The sequence below is a fragment of the Lactuca sativa genome, chromosome 7 (assembly GCF_002870075.4).
Source record: "Lactuca sativa cultivar Salinas chromosome 7, Lsat_Salinas_v11, whole genome shotgun sequence".
Taxonomy (NCBI): domain Eukaryota; kingdom Viridiplantae; phylum Streptophyta; class Magnoliopsida; order Asterales; family Asteraceae; genus Lactuca; species Lactuca sativa.
Genome location: NC_056629.2, coordinates 179,249,330 through 179,271,904, shown reverse-complemented (window position 1 = coordinate 179,271,904; position 22,575 = coordinate 179,249,330). Strand labels below are relative to the sequence as shown.

The 22,575-nt window shown below is 39.0% G+C and overlaps 2 protein-coding genes across 3 annotated transcripts; one reads left to right on the top strand and one right to left on the bottom strand.

Moving 5' to 3' along the window:
• The first annotated feature begins 887 nt into the window (after window positions 1-887).
• LOC111914537 (uncharacterized) lies at window positions 888-2,233 on the top strand. Of its 2 annotated transcripts, XM_023910266.3 has the most exons (5): window positions 945-1,004; window positions 1,119-1,607; window positions 1,688-1,724; window positions 1,819-1,940; window positions 2,016-2,233. In XM_023910266.3, exons 2-5 carry the CDS (start codon window positions 1,347-1,349, stop codon window positions 2,076-2,078), a joined length of 483 nt encoding a protein of 160 aa, XP_023766034.1. In that variant the 5' UTR covers window positions 945-1,004; window positions 1,119-1,346; the 3' UTR covers window positions 2,079-2,233. The 2 variants fall into 2 exon arrangements, with proteins under 2 accessions (XP_042752192.1, XP_023766034.1); XM_042896258.2 differs by having other exon boundaries at window positions 888-1,607; window positions 2,019-2,233.
• On the bottom strand, window positions 2,154-4,100 carry LOC111914519 (ultraviolet-B receptor UVR8). The gene is made up of 4 exons (XM_023910256.3): window positions 3,664-4,100; window positions 3,211-3,421; window positions 2,854-3,142; window positions 2,154-2,722 (listed from the first exon to the last, which is right to left on the bottom strand). The coding sequence occupies exons 1-4, from the start codon at window positions 3,957-3,959 to the stop codon at window positions 2,241-2,243; spliced, it is 1,278 nt and encodes a 425-aa protein (XP_023766024.1). The 5' UTR covers window positions 3,960-4,100; the 3' UTR covers window positions 2,154-2,240.
• Window positions 4,101-22,575: the final 18,475 nt, after the last annotated feature.

Below are 22,575 nucleotides of genomic sequence, written 5' to 3'. Positions count from 1 at the left end.
TACATTTCTTATAATCAGATCTAATCGAGAATGATAGATCTGGTTTATGGACAAAACTTGGTAAATATATTAATAATACTTGGATCTATTATTCGCAACTAATCGATATATAATTTTTACTATTATTTGTTGGTTACCTTGTGTGTCTATTAATTTGATTTTCAACGGTAATTGTTTGTTGGACTGTTTTTTATTGTGTTTAATGGTAATTGTTGTTTTTTATCGGTTGAGGTAATGAACTTCATGAATTGCTAACTGTTTTCGTGATTGAAATGATGATGTACTTTTCTTTATTATGGGTGAAATGGTAATATACTTCGTACATTACCTTGTGGTAATATATACTTTCTTTGAAGATTCTAAAATGGTTGAAGTGGTAATATACTTTATTTGAAGATTCTTAAATGGTAATGTACTTTGTAAATTTTGTTTTTGGTTGTGTTCTTATAAATACATATTTTTTTTATGTATTTTTAATAATAAATACATATTTATCATTTATTTATAAAAAAGTAATATGTTTTTTGAAGTATAAATACATATTTATTATTTACTGATTATATATATACAAAAATATGCAAGAAATACAAATTTAAAGAAAAAAAATACAATTTTTTATGATCTAAGAAAAAAATATTTATCATTTGTTTTTGTTTATGCATTTTGTATATAAAAATATACAAAACTTTTGGTGATAACACACCTAAAGATGAGCTTAAAACCGATTTTTTTTTAAAAAAAATGTCAGTGTTTATATATCATTTTCCTTATAAGAAAAGGCTATCTATGTGTTTTTCTTTTAAATATTTATTTAATGAATTAAAATAAATATAACTACCATAATATATCCATAATTATTTTTAATCAGTGTATAATTTCCAGAAACTGTTAGTCCGTACTCTGTAGATCACATCGTACTTTCAGACAAAAACAACCGTCGCCGTAGTAGTTCCGACCTCCGATGGCTTAAATTCCATGGCTGAAGAAAAATTCAGTGGTTTCAGGTTAGGAATCGCCATTAGTGACAATCCACGTAGGTCGTGTAAGAGAAGCCCAATTTTTGTTCAGATCATCATCGTTGTTATCAATTTACTGCATTTCTCAATTGCCCCTTTCAGCTTGAACCTTGACGACAATCTACATCTGCAGCGGTGGCTCACGGCGGCTGTCGTGGTGGCAGGTGGTAGTTGCAGCTAGGCAACCAATAGAAAGACTTGGGCCTTAGATGTTCTTTACCCAAACTCAATTTGGAATTTGGATAGAGATGTCCCACATTACACTAACAGAAACGAGTGGACAACAAACAGGCACAAATTTGCAACACCACATCAGGTGTCAGAGAGAAGATGGCCTCAAACCTTGTTCACGGCGTTTATCAACACCACCGCCGCCTGATACCACCGCATCAATGTTTTAACTTCCACCATGGTCGGACCTCCATTAACGTGAACACCGTATCCTCAAATCTGAAGCAGTTCATTACGCTGCGTAGGCAAATTAGGGTTCCGAGATCACCTCCGGTTATCCGTAGATTCACCACTATTTCTGCATCACTTGATCTAACCGAAGACAATGTCAAGCTCGTTTTAGACGACGCTAGAACAAAGGCAAGTTTTAGTCTCATTAATCAATCAAAATTTCATATCCATAACGTCTAAAACCCTAAATTCGTTCTGATTTTGTGCAGTTTTCACACTTATTCGATGCATCAGTAGGAATGACAGGTGACCTACTTTTCCATTTCGGTTTACCTTCCAGTTTCCTCCATTGATTTCATTACCTTATTGAAACAAAACGAAAATGAATCTATGAAAACAGGAGTTGCAGAACTAGCTGAAGTAGATGGACCATTTGTGAAGATTAGACTCAAAGGTCGATTCTGGCATGAACGTTCTCTTGTTTTAGCTAGACTTGGAAACTATCTGAAAGAGAGGATTCCAGTAAGCTTATTCCATTTCAATCTTGTAACATTCTTCATCTATGGTTATAACAATGGCGGAAATGGTTGTTTTCAGGAGATATTGGAGGTGGACATTGAAGATGAGAAGCAATTAGATGATAGCCCTGAAAACTTTTGAGCTTTTGGATTTACAAATCAAGATTCATGAATGAATATCACAAAACCACAATGTTGTAACTTGTAAGCATTCATCTGATTAGCAACTAAGATACATCTTTTCAATTTCATATATGAAATGCATTCATAAATACAAATAATACACAACAAAATTATCTATCACTCAACTAGTTAAGACCAAATTATGATCAAACCCTGAAACAACTTGCAAAACATTTGTATCTTCTGAAAACTCAACCACCATTGGTTCATGTTCATCAATGGAACTACCCAACCCAAGCCTCCCACTTCTCCCACACCCCCAAGAAAAAACCTCTCCATTATCCGTGAGGACAATGGAGTGGACCCGCCCACCCGACACTGATACGGGCTTTTCCCCTAAAAGCCCATCCACAAGCAACGGAATATTCCCTGGACCTTCTCTTCCAAGTTGACAATTTTGCCCCCAACCCCATGAAAACACTCCTGAGATACCTTCACCACCTTCTGCAGATGGAATCTGGCATATAGCTAAAGAATGCCCTAGCCCTGAAGAAATTGAAACAGGGTGGACACTTATGTCAACAGGAAGAAACTCCAAATCTTGAGTTGATCTTCCCAATTGCCCATATACATTGCTTCCACCACTTAATAAAGTTCCATCACCTAAATCAAGAACATTTTTTTTTATCATTTTGGTGTAAAAAATAGTATAATAGATTGGAGATGGTATCTGGCAAATGAGACATGACATAACAGGTTGTACTGTATTTAACTGATATTAGTCCTAGACTTACGTAAAAGAACCAAGGTGTGGTCAAGTCCACATGACACGTCAGCAACTTCAACACCTTTTAATTCATTAATCAAACATGGCTCCCATATGATAGGCATATCATTCTCTTTACTCATAGCTTCCAATACTACTTTTTCAGCATCTTCAAGCTTTGACAAATTGTTTACAGAATCGAGTGGGGACACACCTGTAATTTCTCTCTTTCCTAATCTACCATCAGCTGAATAACCCCAACCGAATAACTTTCCATCTTTAGTAAGTGCAAGAGCGTGTCCCCATCCAAATGACACCTGTTTGTTCATTACAATCTATCAGATGATAATATCTGTTACTGAAAGTCTGATTAGTGATTCCACACCTTAATTATCTCTTCTTTTGAAAGAGCTTTTATTTTGGTTGGATGAATGGCTTCTGTGATTCCGATTCCAAGACCTAATTGACCCCGTTTTGATTTCCCCCAAATCCATATACACCCGTCGATTCCAATAGCTGCAGAAACAACACCAGAGGCAAATGCAGATTTTACATCACTTAATCCATCTATTCTTTTTGGTTCAATCCATGTTTCTCTGTTACAAAAATTGAACAGTGTTAATGTTCTAGATTTTATTTCCATAAAAGCCCTTGGCTAGTAACATTCACCGATTTATTCATACTTAATAAGAAAAGAGAAAAAGAAACAGCATACAATGTTAGGATTGTTACAGAATATGCTAGATTTTTTTTCTCCAAAATAGCTAGCTAGTAGATTGTAGTAAATAGAGAGAGAAATGAAAATGAAAATGAAAATAGGTGAAAAGTGAAATTGTACCTAGGGGAATCAAGGTTCCGACCAAGTTGTGATTCGGCATTGCGACCCCAAGACCAGAGGTGGCCTTGGGAAGTAACGGCGAGAGAGTGGTAGTGACCGGCGGCGATGCTGGAAACATCGGGAGGTAGGGCTGAGATTGGAGTGGGTTCGTAGGCGTCGGAATTGATTCCGGTGACGGAGATTGGTAAGCCAAGAGCACCATGGCTACCGTCTCCGAAACTCATTACGGTGGTGGTGGTCATCCATCGACAGTTGGTGACGCCTTTGAGAGGGAAGTTCTTCAAAACGCGAAACATCGGTAGTTAGAAGTTTTCGGATGGCTGGATCAGATCTTAGTTAATTGATGCCTCGCCTCGACATTCATGAATCGTATACCCGAATTTTCGTAGTTCGTCGCTTTTTGGGAATCCAAAATCTTAAACAGAACTCCCATCCACTACGATCAAATTATTTGTTTGATTTTTATTTATTTATTTTATTTTAATTTAATAGAATTGAAGGTTTTTTTACCATTCTAATTTTAACTATTTCCCATGATTAGTGTTGACACATGAAACTTTATCACAAATTCCCATCAATATTCTCGTGTTACACACAGGTAATTCCATTTTGTGATCTTTTTTTTTTCACTGTTTGCCCTTCTATTTTTAATCAAATGGCAAAAATTACCCCATTCATTCTAGTCCGCTTTTTTTATTTATTTATTTATTTATTTTTTTTCTTAATAGTTTTTTTTTTTTGTTCTTTCATGTACCCTTTTTTTTTTCTTGTTTTTTTTTTATTGCCCAACCATGTTTTTGTTTTATTTTCTTTACTTGATGCAAATGTCTTTTTTATTTTTATTTTATTTTTTTTACTAACCGTTTCTTTTATTATTATATTAACTATATTAATAACATACATTTCTTTTTTTATTTATCTAGTTTTTTATTCTCTATTTTTTGTGTTCATCTTTTACATAACACAGTTTTTATTTATTTATTTATTTTTTTTTATTTTTTTTTATAATGACTATAGATGATTAGTTGTTGTTTATTTTTGTCTCGTATTTTTATTATGTAATATTTAAAATTAAAAAAATGATGAAGATTTGTTTGAATTTTATTTTTCTTATAATATTATTTATAATATCAATGATATTAGGTTGATGAAAGTTTATTTGGAATTTTATTTTTTATAATATTATTTATGTTATTATATTATAAAAGCTATATTATTGTTGTTATTTTACTAATTTTTTTAACATTTTGTTTATTATTTATTTTTTTTAACTTTTTGACGTTATGTTCGTTTATATTATTTGATTTTAACTTTTTGATGCTTTGTCTGTTTATCCGAAACCCGCTTTTAACAAAATCAAATCATCTGAATCTGAAACTTTTTTTTACAACTCATGAATTATTTTTATGAAGGGTTTTTTTTTTAATTTTATTTAATTTTATTTTTTATAATGAAAACAGTGTAAAAAATATATGTTCAAACGTTGTAAAAAGTTTAAAGAAAAGTTAAAAAAATTAAGAAAAAGTTATAAAAAGTATGACGGCGGTGACAACGTAACACCTAGTGGTCTGACGTCAGCGCCTTGATGGTTTTCGTGGTCCGGCAAAGCGACAACGACATATAATTTCTAATATTTATTTTTTCTATGTATGATTATTTGATGTATCGAATGTTTTCTATTTCGGCATTATCGTCGACGGAATATTTAATCAATTTTTTAATGTTTTTATTTTTAATTAATTTTTTAATCGGATTTTAATTATATATAAATTACAAAATTAAAATAAACCCATAATTTTTTTTGAATATTTATCATTAAATAAAAAAATACATTACGATCCATGTTGTAATTTAATATATGTTGATTTAATGATTTAACGTTTGTAAAATATAATAATTTTATATATTTGTTTTTTTAACTTATTTTAAAAAAAATAAGTATGAAATAAAATATTTAAATAGCAAAAAGTAAATATAATTAATTAATTAGTAATAAATTATAATTATTAAATAATAAAGTTTATGAAATAATTAGGTTGTAAGATAATTATTAAGTATAATGATTAGACTAAATCATAAGATAATATATTAATAATGATAAAAAAGTAGCATGAAGTTAAATGTAAAAAAAGGAAGTATTATTTTCACTTGATAGATTGATTAATCAACTTGAAATGATGTATGTTGTAGACTTAATGATATAGGTTAGTGTTGTAGATTGGTATGTCCAAAGTAGGACCCTAGAATTAGTATAGATCATTTATATATAGAATTTGAACCAATTATTTATATTATATAAAATCATATTATTTTTTAACCACAAATATAATCTACTTATAAACTACTCTACAATTCCATTTATGTCTCATAATTCCATCTATGTCCAAGATTATAAGAAGTGAATGACAACATCTGATACCACTAGACTTGAAGCATTGTGATATATAAAATCATATTATTATAATTATTATAATCTACTTTTTTTTTTCTTCTAAAAATCTTTTAACTTTTGATGTTTTGATTGAATATACTACTTAATGTTGTTTGCCTATTTATTTATTTTCATCTTTTATACAATTACAATATATCATATTGTTTTTTGACGTTTTGATAGAATACATAGATTGAGATAGGTTCATATATGGATGAACAATTATTGTGTGGATGTAGATATTAATATAAACCGATCATTTTAATTCTTAATATTTATTAATTAATTAAATATGTAAGGATAGTTTGGTAAATTAGTCATTAAATTAATTATTTACATTCAAGATAAATCCTATTATTATGGTAACTGTTTTGTTGATTGAGGCTATATTTATGGCATCAAGAAATTAATCTTCAGCACAAAAAAAGGTTGTGGTTTCTCCTTGCTTCTTGCCGGCGACTGCAAAATACTCCACCATTGACGTTTCTTGTATCACCACGATTGTTACAGGTTCCTTTTTGCTTCTCACTTTTCAAATACAACCATTTGCCATATGTATAATGCGAGTGTGGTTTTAATTTAAAGGTCATAAACCATTCAACTAAATCATATTTATTGATTAGTGATAGACAATCTGCCACATGATATTTACAGTTACAAGAATAAAATTTTAAAAATCATACGTGTAATTATATTGCAACCCATGAAGTTCCTGCAATCAAATTTGGAGGAGGTTGGTTGCTACTGTATAGGATAAATAATAATAGTGATCAAATTGATTTACAAAGCGCTTAAAGTTTTAGATTTGAGGTAATCTAGCTTTGAGGTGTATAATCGTGTATGTAATAGAAGAATTACGATTAGCTTTTGGTTTTTAAAACGTTATTTATGTATATATTTAAATGGATGCATTTGATTTCATTATATACTAGTATATAACCCGTGAGAACCATGATGACAAAATTAATTAAATTTTTATAGTGAAAACTCAAAATTATTATTCAGTTATTTTAAATAAATTATTAATTAAAATGAATTTTTTTTAGTTATATAAAATTATAATCGTTAATTTGAATAAATATGTAAAATTATATCATCTTATAATTTTTATTAATTTTATTTTAATTTTTATTCTAATGTTATTAATTTAATTTAATTAGAGTGAGAAATTTTAAATTTGAAATTTGAAATTAAGAATCAATAGGTTGACAAGTGACATGTATTAATTAGGAGGCTTAATAGGATGCCACTTGGCAAAAAAAGAATAAAATATGTATTAATTAGGAGGGCTAATAGAATGACTAATTTCAAAAGGAGATTAAAACTATTCTTTTATTAGAATAGGGAGAGGAGATTTAATTTTTGTTTCTTTATTATTGAAGAATGTTAACAAGCATTCTTTAAGAATTCAATGTATTTAATCAAGTTTGTTTTATTATTTGTCCTATAAAAACATTCTCACAAAATGTTATTATTATATAATTCGATTTCATGACAGTTATTCTCATAGAATGCATGAAGGAAACATGATGATCAATGACCTGAAGGTTGGATGATGGTGTGTAAGATGAAGATAAACAATAATCACCAAAGGTAGCCTTGTTCATCATTATATTCTGACCGAATAATCTACAATATAATGATAATACTATATGTAAAAGTATATTCTTGTAGAATAATCTACCAATTGTGTTAGTTCGCTATTAGTAAATATTTTATTATTAGAGAATAGTATATAAAGTATTGTATTTTTTAAAAATATGATGAAAAAATTGAGCTTCTATCTAAAGCCTCAAGTTTTCATAATTCAAGACTCTTTATTAGTTTACGTATATCATTCTTATAGAATTTCATTCTGACAAAATGTCATTCCGACCGAATAAAATCGGATGTAATTAAAATTACATTAGAATTAAAACTGAATTAAGTAAAGAAAATCACAAATTAAAATTAGGATAATTAAATATCCCTTAAAATCCGAAATTTTTCTTTTTTAAACTTATGTTTCCTAATTTTAAGATAATGCAAATGTACAACCTTACCCTTCTTTTAATTAAATAGTATTATTTTTTTTAATTTAATAATATGGGTAAATCATTTTCTTAAATAACTAAACTGTTTGGTCCATATTCATCCTTACATCCACACAATATATATCATCTACATTATAACCAATACGCAGATTAAGATAAAAACAAGACACAATTGCAAAAATGGTCCCCGTGGTATGCATTTTTTTGGGGTTTTAGTCCAAACCCCGTCTTTTTTGGATTGGTGGTCCTTTTGAGCTACTTTGCTTGCAATTTTGGTCCCTATCCAAACTAAAAAGACTATTATACCCTTAATGAATTTATTTTTCATTTTTTCTTTCACTTTTTAATATTATTATTATTATTAAATATAAAAGTGAGCCCACTTATCCACCCCATCTCTCTCTCTCTCTCTCTCTCTCTCTCTCTCTCTCTCCCTCTCTCCAAACCCATTACTGTCTTTTTCTAAACCTCTCATGTCCATCTTCTTCCTTCCACGATATGCCTTAAGTCTTTTGTTCCTTCTTCTTCTTTCTCACCCTTGCCATCACCTACGCTTTACTCGACGATGGAGATGATAATAAAGAAATAAATAAAGGATTCCCACATCAACCCACCTCCAACTGCATTGATTTTTCTATATTAACAGGTTTTGAGGAAACAATATCCCAATCAACATAAACCTCAATTCCTAGATCAACTCACCTCCGATCCATTCCATTCAGATGATGAAATCGACAACAAATCAACCATAAAATTACCAATCTTGCTCCATACCTGTTTTCCTTTCACCTAAATCGCAACCACCACCAGTAGTAACCGACGACCCCTCCAATGAAACCCACATCTTCTCCGTTAACATTCTTCTAACGCTCTAAAAATTCCAACCAATTTAAACTTTTCAAAAACAACCCAATTTTATTAAGTTATTACAAAAAGGTTTTCAATACAATTATTATCAGAGTATTCCCAGAACCATATCATAAAACATAAACATGAGGAGCGGTACGATCACACCTTTGCCTTGCCACGGTCTCCTGAAGTACCTGAAACATTTAAACCACAACTGTAAGTCTGCAAGCTTAGTGAGATACCCCCAAAATACCAACCACATATACCGTACACATAACATGTCATATCATAACAGAACACAGAACAACCATGCACTTCGAGTCTACTGTGTGACTAGTCCGCCGTACCGGGCCTTCAGTCCACCTGGTCCACCCTCCGAGTCTAGCCATATACATCGAGTCTACATTGTGATTGGTCCGCCTGCACCGGGCCTTCAATCCACCTGGTCCACTCTCTGAGTCTATAGTATGACTGGTCCGCCCGCACCAGGCCTTCAGTCGCCCTGGTCCACTCTTCGAGCCTCGGCACGACTGGTCTGCCCTCTTGGGGCCTACAGGCTATCCGGACCGCTCGCTGGGCCTTCGGGATAACCGGTCCGCCCTGGGTATGTTGGCCTATAGCACAAAGCAGGACCCGACTCAACCCAACCCCAGTCCAACATCCATGTGCACATAAACATACAATCATATAACAATTCACATCTAATCAAACCGATCTAGCAGATCACATAACATAACATCATCCTAACCAGGATACCGACCTAACCGGTCACTAGCATAGCTGTAACATCCCAAAAATACGAGCCAAAAATTTCGTTTTTAAAACATGTACTTAGCAAAACAATTAGAAATAAATCATTCAACAACCATTTCATTTCAGAAAAGATGTTGCATGTCAGAAAACATTGTCATAATCATAAAAATGTCAGAGTACAATCTCCTAGGTAGATGTCATAATGCGGAATACAAGCAGGTGTGTGTGTGATGTACCGCTACCGCACCAGCTCTTTCCCCTTCGACGAAGAGGTACCTGAAACCAAAACTGAAAACTGTAAGCACGAAGCTTAGTGAGTTCCTCCATAATACCTCATACCATGCAAGCATACAATGTACAGCTAGGAGATACGGGCCTCGCCCACACTCATGAAGATACGGGCCTTGCCCACACTCCGCTAGTCGGGAGATACGGGCCTCGCCTACACTCTATTATCTGGGAGATACGGGCCTCGCCCACACTCCACTCTCGGAGAGATATGGGCCTCGCCCACACTCAGCCGCTAACCCATAATATACAAGTATCACACAGACAACGAGTATAGACATCTCTATCAAACTGGCATATATCATAATCAACTCAACCAAGAGATACGGGCTCGACCCACACTCTAATACTAACATCTCGTCTATACGGTCCAGCCTTGGCGCCTTAGACCCGTTACTCCTGGAAGGAAACTCACCTCAAAGTCACTGCCGATCTGTATGGGAACTGACTGTCTGCTGCTACTGCCGCTCCGGAAATCCTCCGGCTATAATTCCCATAAAACCCTTAGTCAAATACTGCTAACCGACTTCAGGGTAAATCGACCATTTACCCTTACAAATCAAGAGTCAAATCACAGTCAACTGCCAGTTGACCAGACTCGCCGAGTTGGCTTGCCAACTTGCCGAGTCCCTTTTCCCTTAGTCTGACCATAATTCCGTCTCTACTCGTCGAGTTAGACGCAGACTCGACGAGTTTTCCTTCTATACCCAAGGCTAATAGTCCTTCATCCTACTCACCGAGTTGTATGAACAACTCGCCGAGTTCATCTTCATCCGATGAACACTCTAAGCTGTGACTCGCCGAGTTGTATGAACAACTCGCCGAGTTGTTCTTGAGGCAAGAAGGTTGCCTTGAACTCGATGAGTCATGGCATTGACTTGCCGAGTGACTTCATGAGTGAGTCTGGCTTCCGACCCACTGAGTCACACCCAATGACTCACTACTCCCAACCCGCAAATGTGAAAAAGGGGAAAACTCAGGGACTCGCGACTCGACTCGCCGAGTCAGATGAACGACTCGCCGAGTCGGCCACATGCAAAAACTATACACGCGATTCTGCTTGGATCCAGCTCATGCCATTCATAGATCTGGGTTCTTAGGGCAGGATTTTCACGTAAAGTTTCCAACTTTACGTGTAGAAATGCATAGAATGGGGATTAAGGGCGAAATAAGGGCTAAGAAGGTAGATCTAGGACATTCAAGCAATTTACTCCCATAAAGGTTATAGATCTGAGCTTCTGGAGCTCAAACATGACTAGATCTAGTGGATAATCAACCTATTACGAATTCTACTTCATGCACAAGCTTGGAAGAAGGTTCAAGAAGTGCTCAAAAGGTGCTCTAATGGGGTTTTAAGCATGCAAACAGAATGGAGTAGAGATATACCTCAGAGAACTCTGAAATAGCACCAAGATATCTGGTCTCATTCTCCTCTTCTTGCTCCACTCTCCTTCTTCTCCCAAAAACTTCAAGGAATCTCTCTAATCACTTCAATCTCACAAGAAACGCGTTAGGGTTTGATGTAGGGCGCTCTGAGGATTAAAGAGGGCGAGCTTGGGCCGCACAAGCTAGCTTAAATAGGGGGCAAACCCTTGGAATTAGGGTTTTATCAGACAACGGTGACTCGCCGAGTCGCCAACTTCAACACGCTTCGGATCCCGTCTCTACTCGGCGAGTCGGACCTACAACTCGCCGATTCCAAAGCTAAAAAAAATGAAAATACAAAGATAAATTTTACGTACCAGAAACCAGGTGCTACAATAGCATCATCCTATATAACAGGACACCGACCTTAACCAGGTCTCTAACATATACCATCCTAACTACCAGGATACAAACATAGCAAAGCAATAACATAACAACGATACCCGGATTACAATCCGATAAAGGGTCGGCCTTGGTGCCGTAGACCCTGTCGATATAGTGAGGATAACTCACTTCGCAACTGGTGACTAAAAAGATAAGATCACGCTGCTCCAACTTCCGACATGAACTCCACCACTGATCAATACCAAAAGATTGAACTCAATAAATACCAATAATTACCAAAATACCCCTGGAAGTCAACTGGTCAACTCTTGGTCAAAGTTAAAGTCCTCAGTCAAAGTCAACCTTCCTGACTGACTCTACTCGCCGAGTCAACCCGCTGACTCGTCGAGTCCCTATACTCAGAACTCCCAATCCACAACTCAACTCGTCGAGTCCCCCCAAGACTCGCTGAGTCCTACAAACTCTGAGTCCTTTCTCGCTCAACTCACCGAGTCGTCCCTCGACTCACCGATTCACAGTTCAACCAAAGAGGTTAGGACTCCACGACCAGACTCGCCGAGTCCAAGAACAGACTCGCCGAGTCCAAGGCAACATTCAACATACTCGCCTAGTTGTTCTTCCAACTCGTCAAGTTCCTGCCTATCTTCATCCAACTCGCCGAGTTCACCCATGGAACTCGCCAAGTCCCTTAAGTTCTCATTCCATCCAGAGGCTTTCCAAGCCATGTAGGGGCTCCAAACCATAGATCCACTCCTTTACAGTCTTTCCCTCACGTAAAGTGGCAAAATTTACGTGAATCCATGGAGATCCAAGCCTAAAACAATCTAGGGTTAAGCTTTGTGACAAAGGGGCTTCACCAACCATTATTGGGCATGAACTTTATGGCTTCCTGGATCATTACAATCCTAGATCTGAGGTAGCATCCTCAGATCTAACTCCAAACTCGAGATAGACCTTAACTATGCCCCAAAAAACCCCACAAATGATAAATCTAGATGCACAAAAGCTCAAACAACAGATTATTACCTCAAATGAAAGCTCCAACTGAAGAGTAAGCTAAATCTATGTAAATCCCCTTGCTCCAATCTACTTGCTCTTCAATTTCCCTCTAAGATTTCCTCCTCCAAGGCTCTAATCTCTCATAAGGAAAGCTCACACGAATCTAGGGTTTCTGGAACTCAAAGGGAATGTAGAGAGGCTGAAGAGAGGGTGTTATGTTCTTTATATATGGCATAAACTCCGGATTAGGGTTTTTCTCATTCCAACACCAACTCGCTGAGTCCAGCCTTCGACTCGCCGAGTTGGTCACTTAACGCGTGACCAGAATCGTGACTCGACTCGCCGAGTCTATCCATCGACTCGCCAAGTCGACCTTCCTCATTTACACTAAGGACCCTGAACTTGCACTTCTGAACTCGGGGTGCTACAATTCTCCCCTACTTAAATTAGGATTCGTCCTCATAGCCTGCTGCAGCTCACAATTCCCGATAATAGCCCCACAATGCATCTCCTGGTATCGAGCGACCCAGGTTCCTCCGATCGCTGCTATCGAACCTCTAAAAAGTCCAACCATTCTCTCCCAGAGTTTCGACAACTGATTCAAGCCAGCCACCAGCTTCTTTCTCTAATAACAACCCTCATTAACCAATGATCACCCGATGGTACTTCCTGTCACACCCCAAAACCGGAACGGCGGAAACGTTCTGGGGTGGATGACGTCATGTCAAGTATCACAACATATGCAGTATAGTAATCAAAGTACAACAACCATTACATTAATAGTAATAGTTTTACATAAGTTACATTTTATAGAGACATCAAAATAATATAGAAACTAGTATAGATGCAGCTCGGTTCTAGGTTGGCTTCACAAAAGCTTCCGGGTGTACCTGTCTATTGTTGACCTGAGAATACAAGTTATTTTGAAAGCGAGTATCAGCATTTTTATAAATGCTGGTGAGTTCATAAGTATTTAGTGTCATTTGTGAAAGTAAGCATTTTATTCAAAATAACTTTATAAAAAGTAGTAGTTTAGAATCTACGGTGTATTAGCGTCCTTTCCAGAAAATCCCATATTTTCTAATTAAAAGCAGTCTTCTACCAAGACTCAACAGTGTTGTGTTTTAAAGAGAAAATTTCCCTGAAATACTATCATTACTAAAATACGGTATTTGACTTTAAAGAAAGTAGGAGAATATCACTAGTAAAAATGCTAGGGGAAAATAACATATGCCTCAGCAGAAAATACTGCTGACTAAGGCAAAAGAAATCATAGACTCCAGGAGAGTATCGAATGCATGATACGCCTGGCTCAGTCTAACAAAAGGAAACACAGAACCTAGATGGTATCAAATGTACGATACGACTAGCAAGGTCTAAACAAAGAAACACTGACCCCAGACAGTATCAAATGAACGATACAGCTAGCAAGGTCTAAAACAAAGAAACACAGACCCCAGATAGTATCAAATGAACGATACAGCTAGCAAGGTCTAAAACAAAGGAACACAGACCCCAGACAATATCAAATGAACGATACAGCTAGCAAGGTCTAAAACAAAGGGTAATCCTAAGAGTGTTGTTTCAAGAATACAGTGTTAAATTCTCGTTACCTTAAGGCCATGAATTATAAGGTAAACATGGAGATACTCGTAACCATACTGATTGACACTAGAGTACTTGACGCCCTGCAAGCGTCGGAATAAATGTGACATTTGTCACCCCTTGGCTTGGTAGGCCGTGGAATGTAGCTAGCAGTCAGGGTGCGGGAGTGTCAGTCTTGTATAGATCTATACACACAATGTCCGCTCTCCCTCCAGGAGACTCTGGTTACCAACTTGACGACTGGGAGATCTGTGTCTTGAAGATGCATCTCGTATATTGAATTCTATTGTAAGTACTGGAATAACGATATAGACTCGCCAATGAACTAACTCCTTTTGGAATTCTCTAAACTAGGAAGAGTGGTTAGAATCTCCTAACTATTCCTATAATAGTTACTAGTGTCTCTGATCTATGAATGACGAGTGGGAGAATGCCCTTACTACCCAAGGGAAATGAACTGGTCGATGTAAACCTTTATGTCTATACGTGTATACATGATATATAACTAATGTTTAAACGACCTTCGGACGGATATCCGATACCCACCAGACCACATCCCAACGAGGAAAAGGAAATAGGGCGAACTAGCCTTCCTAAGTCTTTTAAACATTATTTATATAACTATACAAGTACAAGCATGCATTTAACGAAGTAGAAGCCTAGAAGTATAGAAGAAAACTTTGGTAAAACCTTTGGAAAACCTTTAAAAATAAGAATTTACGACTTGATATCGTTATGTAAAACAAGCTTTGAAAACCGTTCATAAACACGTTTTGAATATAATTTGATAACACAATATAAGTAAGGAAAACCTTTGTTTAAATCACTGTTGTAACTGGTTTAGAAGTAAAACATACAGCACGAGAGACAATTTGAGAAAAGATTTAAACAAGTAAAGACGTTTTGGAAAACCATTTATAGTATTATACTTGGTAAAACAGCTGAAAGTGTGATAAATCCTTGTACATGCGGGTTATTAATCACATATGATTGATATGATAACTATCATGTTTTAACTTGTATCCCCCCATAAAAGCATGTAAAAGCATTTAAAAGGTTAATTCAGGGGTATGAACTCACCTGTTGTAAGTGGATCGGGCGGAGGTGCAGGTTGGGTGCTGGTGTCAAGTAAAGACTTGAACACACTCAGTGACCTATTAACATATGATGACATATGTTTACATACAATTAGTAATTATAATACTAATTAAATACGTATACGCATCCTAATGTGCGGAAAACACTTTAGTCAAGTGCTAGGAGGCTATTGGGTTGCAAATAAGGGAGTGTATGGCCTAGTTAGGGAGTTTACTCTTCAAGAGTAAACTCTTTATAGAGTTTACGGCCCTAAGATCATATCCCCATGAGTTTACGGCCATAAACTCATGGGTGGTGTGCTCTTTGATGCTAAAAGGTCTTATATCACTTGCGGAATTAGGCTAGGTTCAATGCTAGGGCATAGGAAGTGGTTTAGTCACCAAATGGACCAATTTAAGGAGTTTACGGCAGTAAACAAGGAGTTTATGGCCGTAAACTCTTACATGCCCTTTCTTTTTGAGTATTAAGGTCTTAAATGGAAGGGTATTAAGTTCTATGCATTTTTCCAAGCCATATAGGGGAGTTAGGGCATCATTTGGCCTCTTTAAGGGAGTTTACGGCCCATGGACCAATTCTTGGGGGGTTTACAGCTGTAAACTCCTATGTCCATAGTTTCTTTAATGTTTAAAGCCCCTACTTCAATTGTGGTTGATTCTAGACATTTACCCAATCCATAGGAGGTGTTTGAGGGAAATTCTAACACCTTAAAAGGTGTTCACGGCCCTTGAAGAGGGGTTTACGGGTCCAAGAGTGTTCTTGGGCCGTAAACTCAAGTTTGCTCTCCAAAATGCAAGGTTTTGGTGTTCTAAGCTCGAAGGTGTAAGTCCACAAGTCATATCTAAGCCCTAGGAGTGATTTGGAAGGGTTTTGGGGCTTCAAAACCCCACTTAAGGGTGTTCACGGTCCACGAGTGTTCTTGGGCCGTAAACACATGATTTGGTCACTTTTGGATGTCTTAAACACGAATTTGCATGCAAAATAAGCTACACAACAAGTTAGGATAGATTACCTACGATTTTGGAGCTCGAAATGGACGTTTTTAGATTGAAAGCAAGTTGTAGAGAGAGAGAGAGAGAGTGAAAAGGGTGTAAATGAGGTTTACTCACCCTTATATAGGGGTTTGAGTTGGTGGCTCGGTGGAAATCTACCCGATACTGATGTTAAACGGGGCTTTTGGTCGCACCCGATTAAATGGTCGTATTTTGACTTGGTTGTAACTAAAACTTTTCAAGGAATTATTGAGGGTGTTTCTAACTTGTTTCAACCCTTACGAAGTCATAATAAGTCCCAATTTAATTAACCTAGTCCAAAAGGTTAACAGACAATTTATAAAGCGGTTTTATTAATGGAAGATGTGGTTAAAAATGACGGGATAAATTTCGGGTTGTCACACTTCTATCTCCCCAACTCACAACAATCACGTGACCCTTACATAGCTAGACATCACCCTGGACCACCGGGTCCTGTCCCGATACCAAGCTGCTATCCCTTTCCTCGAATGGCATAGCCTTTGTCGAATTCACTTCTGGGACTCATCCCGCTTTCCTTTCCGAAACCAACTCGTTTCTTTCCGAGCTGACATGATGGTACATCCTTCAGCTCCTGAGCAACTCCCATGAGCTCTCCCTTGCAGACACATACGCATGCTGAACCTGCTCTAACATCCTCGGGCTGGAAACCCGACACACTGACGATACCTTCACACATCGCCATGAATAATTACTGCTACATACATAACTTCCTGATCACAACCATACTGGAAAATCCAAGGCTCCATCCTTGCATCCTCTCCTAACTCTTCTGGTTCTACACTACCGGAAATCCTTCCGCAACCTCAACAGACACCCAACCCAGATGTGTTCCCATACCACTGGTACCATCCCAGTCTTTACTACCAATAGCTGAAGTACTGCCGATAATCCACTTACTCCACTTCCTCCTCTGTTGGAGTACCCACACTCCTTCCGGAGCTACATGCCATTCCTTTTCAGGAAATCTACTCAACAACCCTTACTGCACCTACACGTGCCACTGAGATCTACTTCACTCTACATTATCCATGTAGAGCAACTGCTATCCTCGAACTTCCCTAACTCTGAATCTTCTTGCAAGGACTCTCGAGTCCATGCACTGCTTTCCACTAACTTGATCAACACTTGGGGCCAGACCATATCAATCATCATTCCCTGGCGACACATTTCCTCATTCTACTCATACCGAATCCACTAACACGTACAGAGTCTTCATCATGACTGGACCGCCTTACCAGGCCTTCAGCCTATCTGGACCACTCTTGGAACCTTCAGCATGTCTGGACCGCCCTCTTGGGACTTCAGCCTATCTGGACCATTCTCAGAACCTTTAGCATGTCTGGACCGTTCTCCCGAGCCTTTGACCTGACTGGTACGCCTTTCGGCCTTCAGTCTTCCCGGTCTGCTCAACTATCATACATCATTCCAACTATCCTTCCAGGGAATCCTTCCCGTTCATACTGTTCTAGCCCCTTAGGGGCTCCGAACTCTCATTCCGATCTCAGAATCCTTTCCATGGCCTAAACCCAGGCCTAACATCAAACACTATCTTTCCTGAATCCATGGTCTGCTCCCTGCCCCCACTAATCTTCCACTTACTCATACCAGCCCACACTTTTGGCTGAATGAAACACTGCTGACCCCCAAACAACTAATCAACCTCAAATACTTGTCGATCCTCCTAAGAATTTTCCAATTCTCCCCACTTAGAGCACTGACTATCAACCACCGGTGACCCAAACGACATCGCGCATCTCGAACTCTAAGGGAGTTCGACTCCCCGCTGAATACTTCTCAAAACACAATTGCTATACTCGACAACAAGACCGTACAATCAAAATCTGACCATCAATTCCTTGGATGCTAACTGATTTCAACCCCTAACTACTGACCCCTCAATAATACCATAAACTCGAAATATCGAACGAATACAATACCATGAATTATGAGAACAAGAATAGCAGATATAATACTCCATAGCAACCATAAGATAACAAGATATCAAGAAGGAAACATACCCGCAGCTGCATCTGGCTCTGCCCTGACCTCCTCTGCTATAAGCTGAAAAGCACGCCCCTAAGCCCTCGGGGGCTCTGCTCCACCCTGACCTCCACCCATATGTAACACCCAAGTTTTGGAGGCCAAGAAAGGAAAGAAAACCTTAATGTTAAGGGGCGACTCGGCGAGTCCAAGGAGGAACTCGGCGAGTCCGAGCGGGATCCGGGTCGAGGAGTAAGTGACCGACTCGGCAAGTCGGCCAAGGTGACTCGGTGAGTCTGGTCTGTGCGTGGAAAACCCTAAATTTGAGACTTGGAGCCTATATAAACATCTTAATCTTCTTCCTAGGGTTCCTTACTGCCTCTTAAGCCCTGGATATCAAACCCTAGCCGCCATATCCTCTATTTGAGCCATTTATTGCCTTCAATAGTGCATTAAGCTTGGAGAAAGAAGAAGAATCTTGAGAGTGCAAGAAGGGGGCTATAGATCCGGGATTGGGAAGACATTTCTGAGCTTTTGGAGGTATAAACTAGTTCCTGGACCCTTTTTGCATCTAGATTTATGTGTGGTTGTTGGGGCTCTTTAGCCATAATGATATTATTTTAAGTAAGGAGCCGGATCTGGAGTTGCTACTTCAGATCCAAGTGTGTTATGGACTGGTGAAGCATAAAGTATCAGCCCTTGAATCGATTTTGAAGCCCCTTGGCCTTAAACCTTAGTTTATGGTGGATTTTTCCTAGATCTCCATCTCTATACGTAAAGTTTGCAACTTTACGTGGGAAATATTCTTGGGAAGGGTAGATCTACAGTTTGGAGTCCATGCATGACTCAAAAGTCCTTTGTATGTAGATCTGAATGAACTCGACGAGTCCTTCGAGCGGACTCGGCGAGTAGCATGAAGATGAGGAGGAACTCGACGAGTGGGATGAACAGCTCGTCGAGTCGGATGAAGTTGGGCATGAACTTGGCGAGTTGGATGCACAACTTGGCGAGTAGGATGAAGATTGTCTTGTACTCGACAAGTCTGTTCTTGGACTCGGCGAGTCAGGTCGCGAAACCCCAAACCCTTCGAGTTAAGACTCGAGTCAGTGAGTCGAGCAAGGACTTAGTGAGTTGGTCAGGACAGGATTCGGGAATCTGTAGACTCGGCGAGTCAGGGGCTGACTCGACGAGTCAAGTCGCGATTGGAAGGACTTTGAACATGAGAACTCGGTGAGTCAATAAGTGGACTCGGCGAGTAGGGTTGACCTGGAAGGTTGAATTTGACCAGGACTTTGACTTTGGCAAGGGTTGACTTGGTTGACCTTTGAAGGTCAGTTAGACTAAGTGATATGTTGATATTGGTAGCTCGGGGAGCTAGTGGAGCAGCAGTTCGGAGTCAGTGGTCAGGTAGCAGTCAAAGGGATTAGCAACAGCAGTTCAATAGTATCAGGGGAGTTTCCCTTTGTATGAATGGGTCTACGTCCACAATGCCGGCCCATATAGTTATGAGTAGAAGACCCAGGGGTTAGCCCTAGGCACAGTATGCTAGTATGATATTCAGATGAGGTCCAATGTTAGAGGGCGGGTGCCCAAGGAATGGTTTATGAGATAGTTATACTTGTTGTCTGTGTGATACTTGTATGTGCCTGGTAGGGAGGTGAGTGTGGGCGAGGTCCTGTATCTCACCAATAGCAGAGTGTGGATGGAGTTCCACATCTCAGTAGCAGTAGATCAGGGGCGAGGCCCAAGATAGGGAAGGAGTGAGGGTGGGCTGGGTCCGTACCTCACTATCAGCAGGAGTATGGACGGGGTTCCATGACTCATCAGTAGCAGGACAAGGGCGGGGCCCAGAGATAGGCGAGGCCTTAGGACCAGATCCGTTAGTATGTGTTAGCTTATGTGATGTGATATGATATGTTTATGTGCTATTATATGTTAGTGGGCGAGGCCCTATGATAGGCGAGGTCTAAGTGAAACATATCTGTATCCGAGCGGGGCTCGAAGCCAGGCGGGGCCTGGAGCGGCGGGGCCGCTGTAGCGGGCGAGGCCCGAAGTAGGGGGCGAGGCCCCGGATAGCGGGCGTGGCCCAGTATGTGCAGTATGTGGTTATGCATGGTATGTGGTAAGGTGGGGAACTCACTAAGCTTCGTGCTTACGGTTTTCAGTTTTGTTTTCAGGTACTTCCGGTAGCGGAGGGAGGAGCTCGGGGTGATCGCATGACACACACCATAGATTACTCAGCCTGGGAATGTTTACTCTGATAATAAACATGTGTTTTGAAAACTTATACTCAGATTATGTTTTGGAAAGATGTCTATGCTTAAAGTAATGTTTTATTAAAAAGAAATTTTTGGTCTTAAATTTTGGGACGTTGCAAGTTGGTATCAGAGCCTTGGTTTGAGGGATTCGGGCATACTCTCAGGTGTGCCTGAACTCAAACTGAGGGGTCGGATAAACAGTTTTCAAAAATGAAAAGACAGTTTTGTAAAAAGAACTTTTAGAACGAAAAACAGTTTTAGAAAAGCAAAAGGAATTTAGAAAGAAAAGAACTTTGAAAAGAGAAAAGAGGTGTGGTGCATGCAATCAACAGAGCTCAAGTAAGTACCCCAGAATACCCATACAAGTTTATGTTACGATTATCAGTTGATAGAACAGCATGCTAGAATAGGACTAAGGATCTAGGGATGATGCCTTATGTGCCTGTTATTTGTGCTTTTGAGCTGCATAGTAGTGCTGATTAGACAGTAGTAGGATAGCCTGTTTAGGTTATGCCTGAGTTATGAGTTGTGTTGCATGCTAGTTCAGATTCTTGCTATGTGAATATGATTGCTTGAGTATGTTATGGTTAGATTTTCCCTTGTCCGAATGCTGCTTGCTTTGTGCATTGTGGGACTCTGAGCGATGGGAGTTAGCCATTAGGTGGATACGACACGCCACATGTGATCAGGGTTGAATAATCTCAGAGTGTTGGATTTGGTCCTATTGTGCAGCTCTTGTCTGAGTCCAACCGTTGTAGGAACGAGTCTTTTACTTGAAGGATTATCTGAGCCTCGTCACATGTGACGGTATCCAGGTGATGGCTAATTGGCATCCCAAGGAGACCTTCAGCAGCTGAGGACTGGTTCTAGTTGAGTCAGAGGTTTCCCTAGGGTAAGCCTTGGATGAGGTAGTGCTGGGAGCAATATTAGTGGACAAGGGACCTGGTGGAGTCAAAGCAATTCCTGAGGAAAGTACGGATAGATGTGGAAGGTAGTATGGGCCCATACTACTGAAAGCAGAGGATCCGTACTCGATTTGGGAAGGGCCGAGACAAGACCAGGAACCTGGTAGGGCATGTTTGGTCTCGCATCAGTGATGAATATTCTGATAGTGGTTGTGTTATGTTTTAGCATGGTGACGTTGCGAGAGAGACCAGCGGGCAGATCAGGCGCCAGAGAGGGATCAGGCTCGGGATCAGGGGCTGAGCAGCTCGAGGAGCGGATGAGAGAGTTGATATCAGCTGAGGTTACGCGCAGTATTCTAGCTCAGACTCCTGTGATCTTTGGCACGGTCAAGGAGGGTATACTGGAGATCTTGGATGAGAGGCTGGGAGCCTTCCGTACTGAGATGATGGCATTAATGGGAGCGCGTACCTTGACATTTCGAGAGTTCAGAGCCTGCGGGGCACCAGATTATCATGGGGCTAGGGACCCCATTGCTAGCAGCAGATCGTTGGCTGATGTTGCCAATGCTTTTTGTACGAGCAAGTGTCCCGAGGGGGACAAGGTTAGACTTGCCTCTTGCCTTCTGAAGGACAGAGCGAGGGATTGGTGGGAGGAGATTGGTCATGCTTTGGGGGATGATGCCGCGTTGGACGCGATGACTTGGAGCGATTTCTTGGCCAGGTTCAGGGCGGAGTTTTCACCGATTATTGAGGTGCAGCAGCTGGCACGAGAGTTTCAGGATTTGACGCAGACTACCGAGACTGTGGCGGAGATCACCGCCAAGTTCAGGGAGAGGGCTCTCCTCGTACCGCTGTATGTCGCGGATGAGGAGATGAAGAAGGCTCGGTACCATGAGATGTTGAGGGATGACA

What these genes read in the sequence shown, in the direction of transcription:
- LOC111914519 (XM_023910256.3), bottom strand. Translation starts at nt 3,959, where the DNA reads ATGTTTCGCGTTTTGAAGAACTTCCCTCTCAAAGGCGTCACCAACTGT. An exon ending in CGGAACCTTGATTCCCCTAG is followed by an intron (nt 3,422 to 3,663) that starts GTACAATTTCAC and finishes TTTTTGTAACAG; the next exon opens with AGAAACATGGATTGAACCAA. An exon ending in CCACACCTTGGTTCTTTTAC is followed by an intron (nt 2,723 to 2,853) that starts GTAAGTCTAGGA and finishes TTCTTGATTTAG; the next exon opens with GTGATGGAACTTTATTAAGT.
- LOC111914537 (XM_023910266.3), top strand. Translation starts at nt 1,347, where the DNA reads ATGGCCTCAAACCTTGTTCACGGCGTTTATCAACACCACCGCCGCCTG. An exon ending in TGCATCAGTAGGAATGACAG is followed by an intron (nt 1,725 to 1,818) that starts GTGACCTACTTT and finishes CTATGAAAACAG; the next exon opens with GAGTTGCAGAACTAGCTGAA. An exon ending in ATCTGAAAGAGAGGATTCCA is followed by an intron (nt 1,941 to 2,015) that starts GTAAGCTTATTC and finishes GGTTGTTTTCAG; the next exon opens with GAGATATTGGAGGTGGACAT.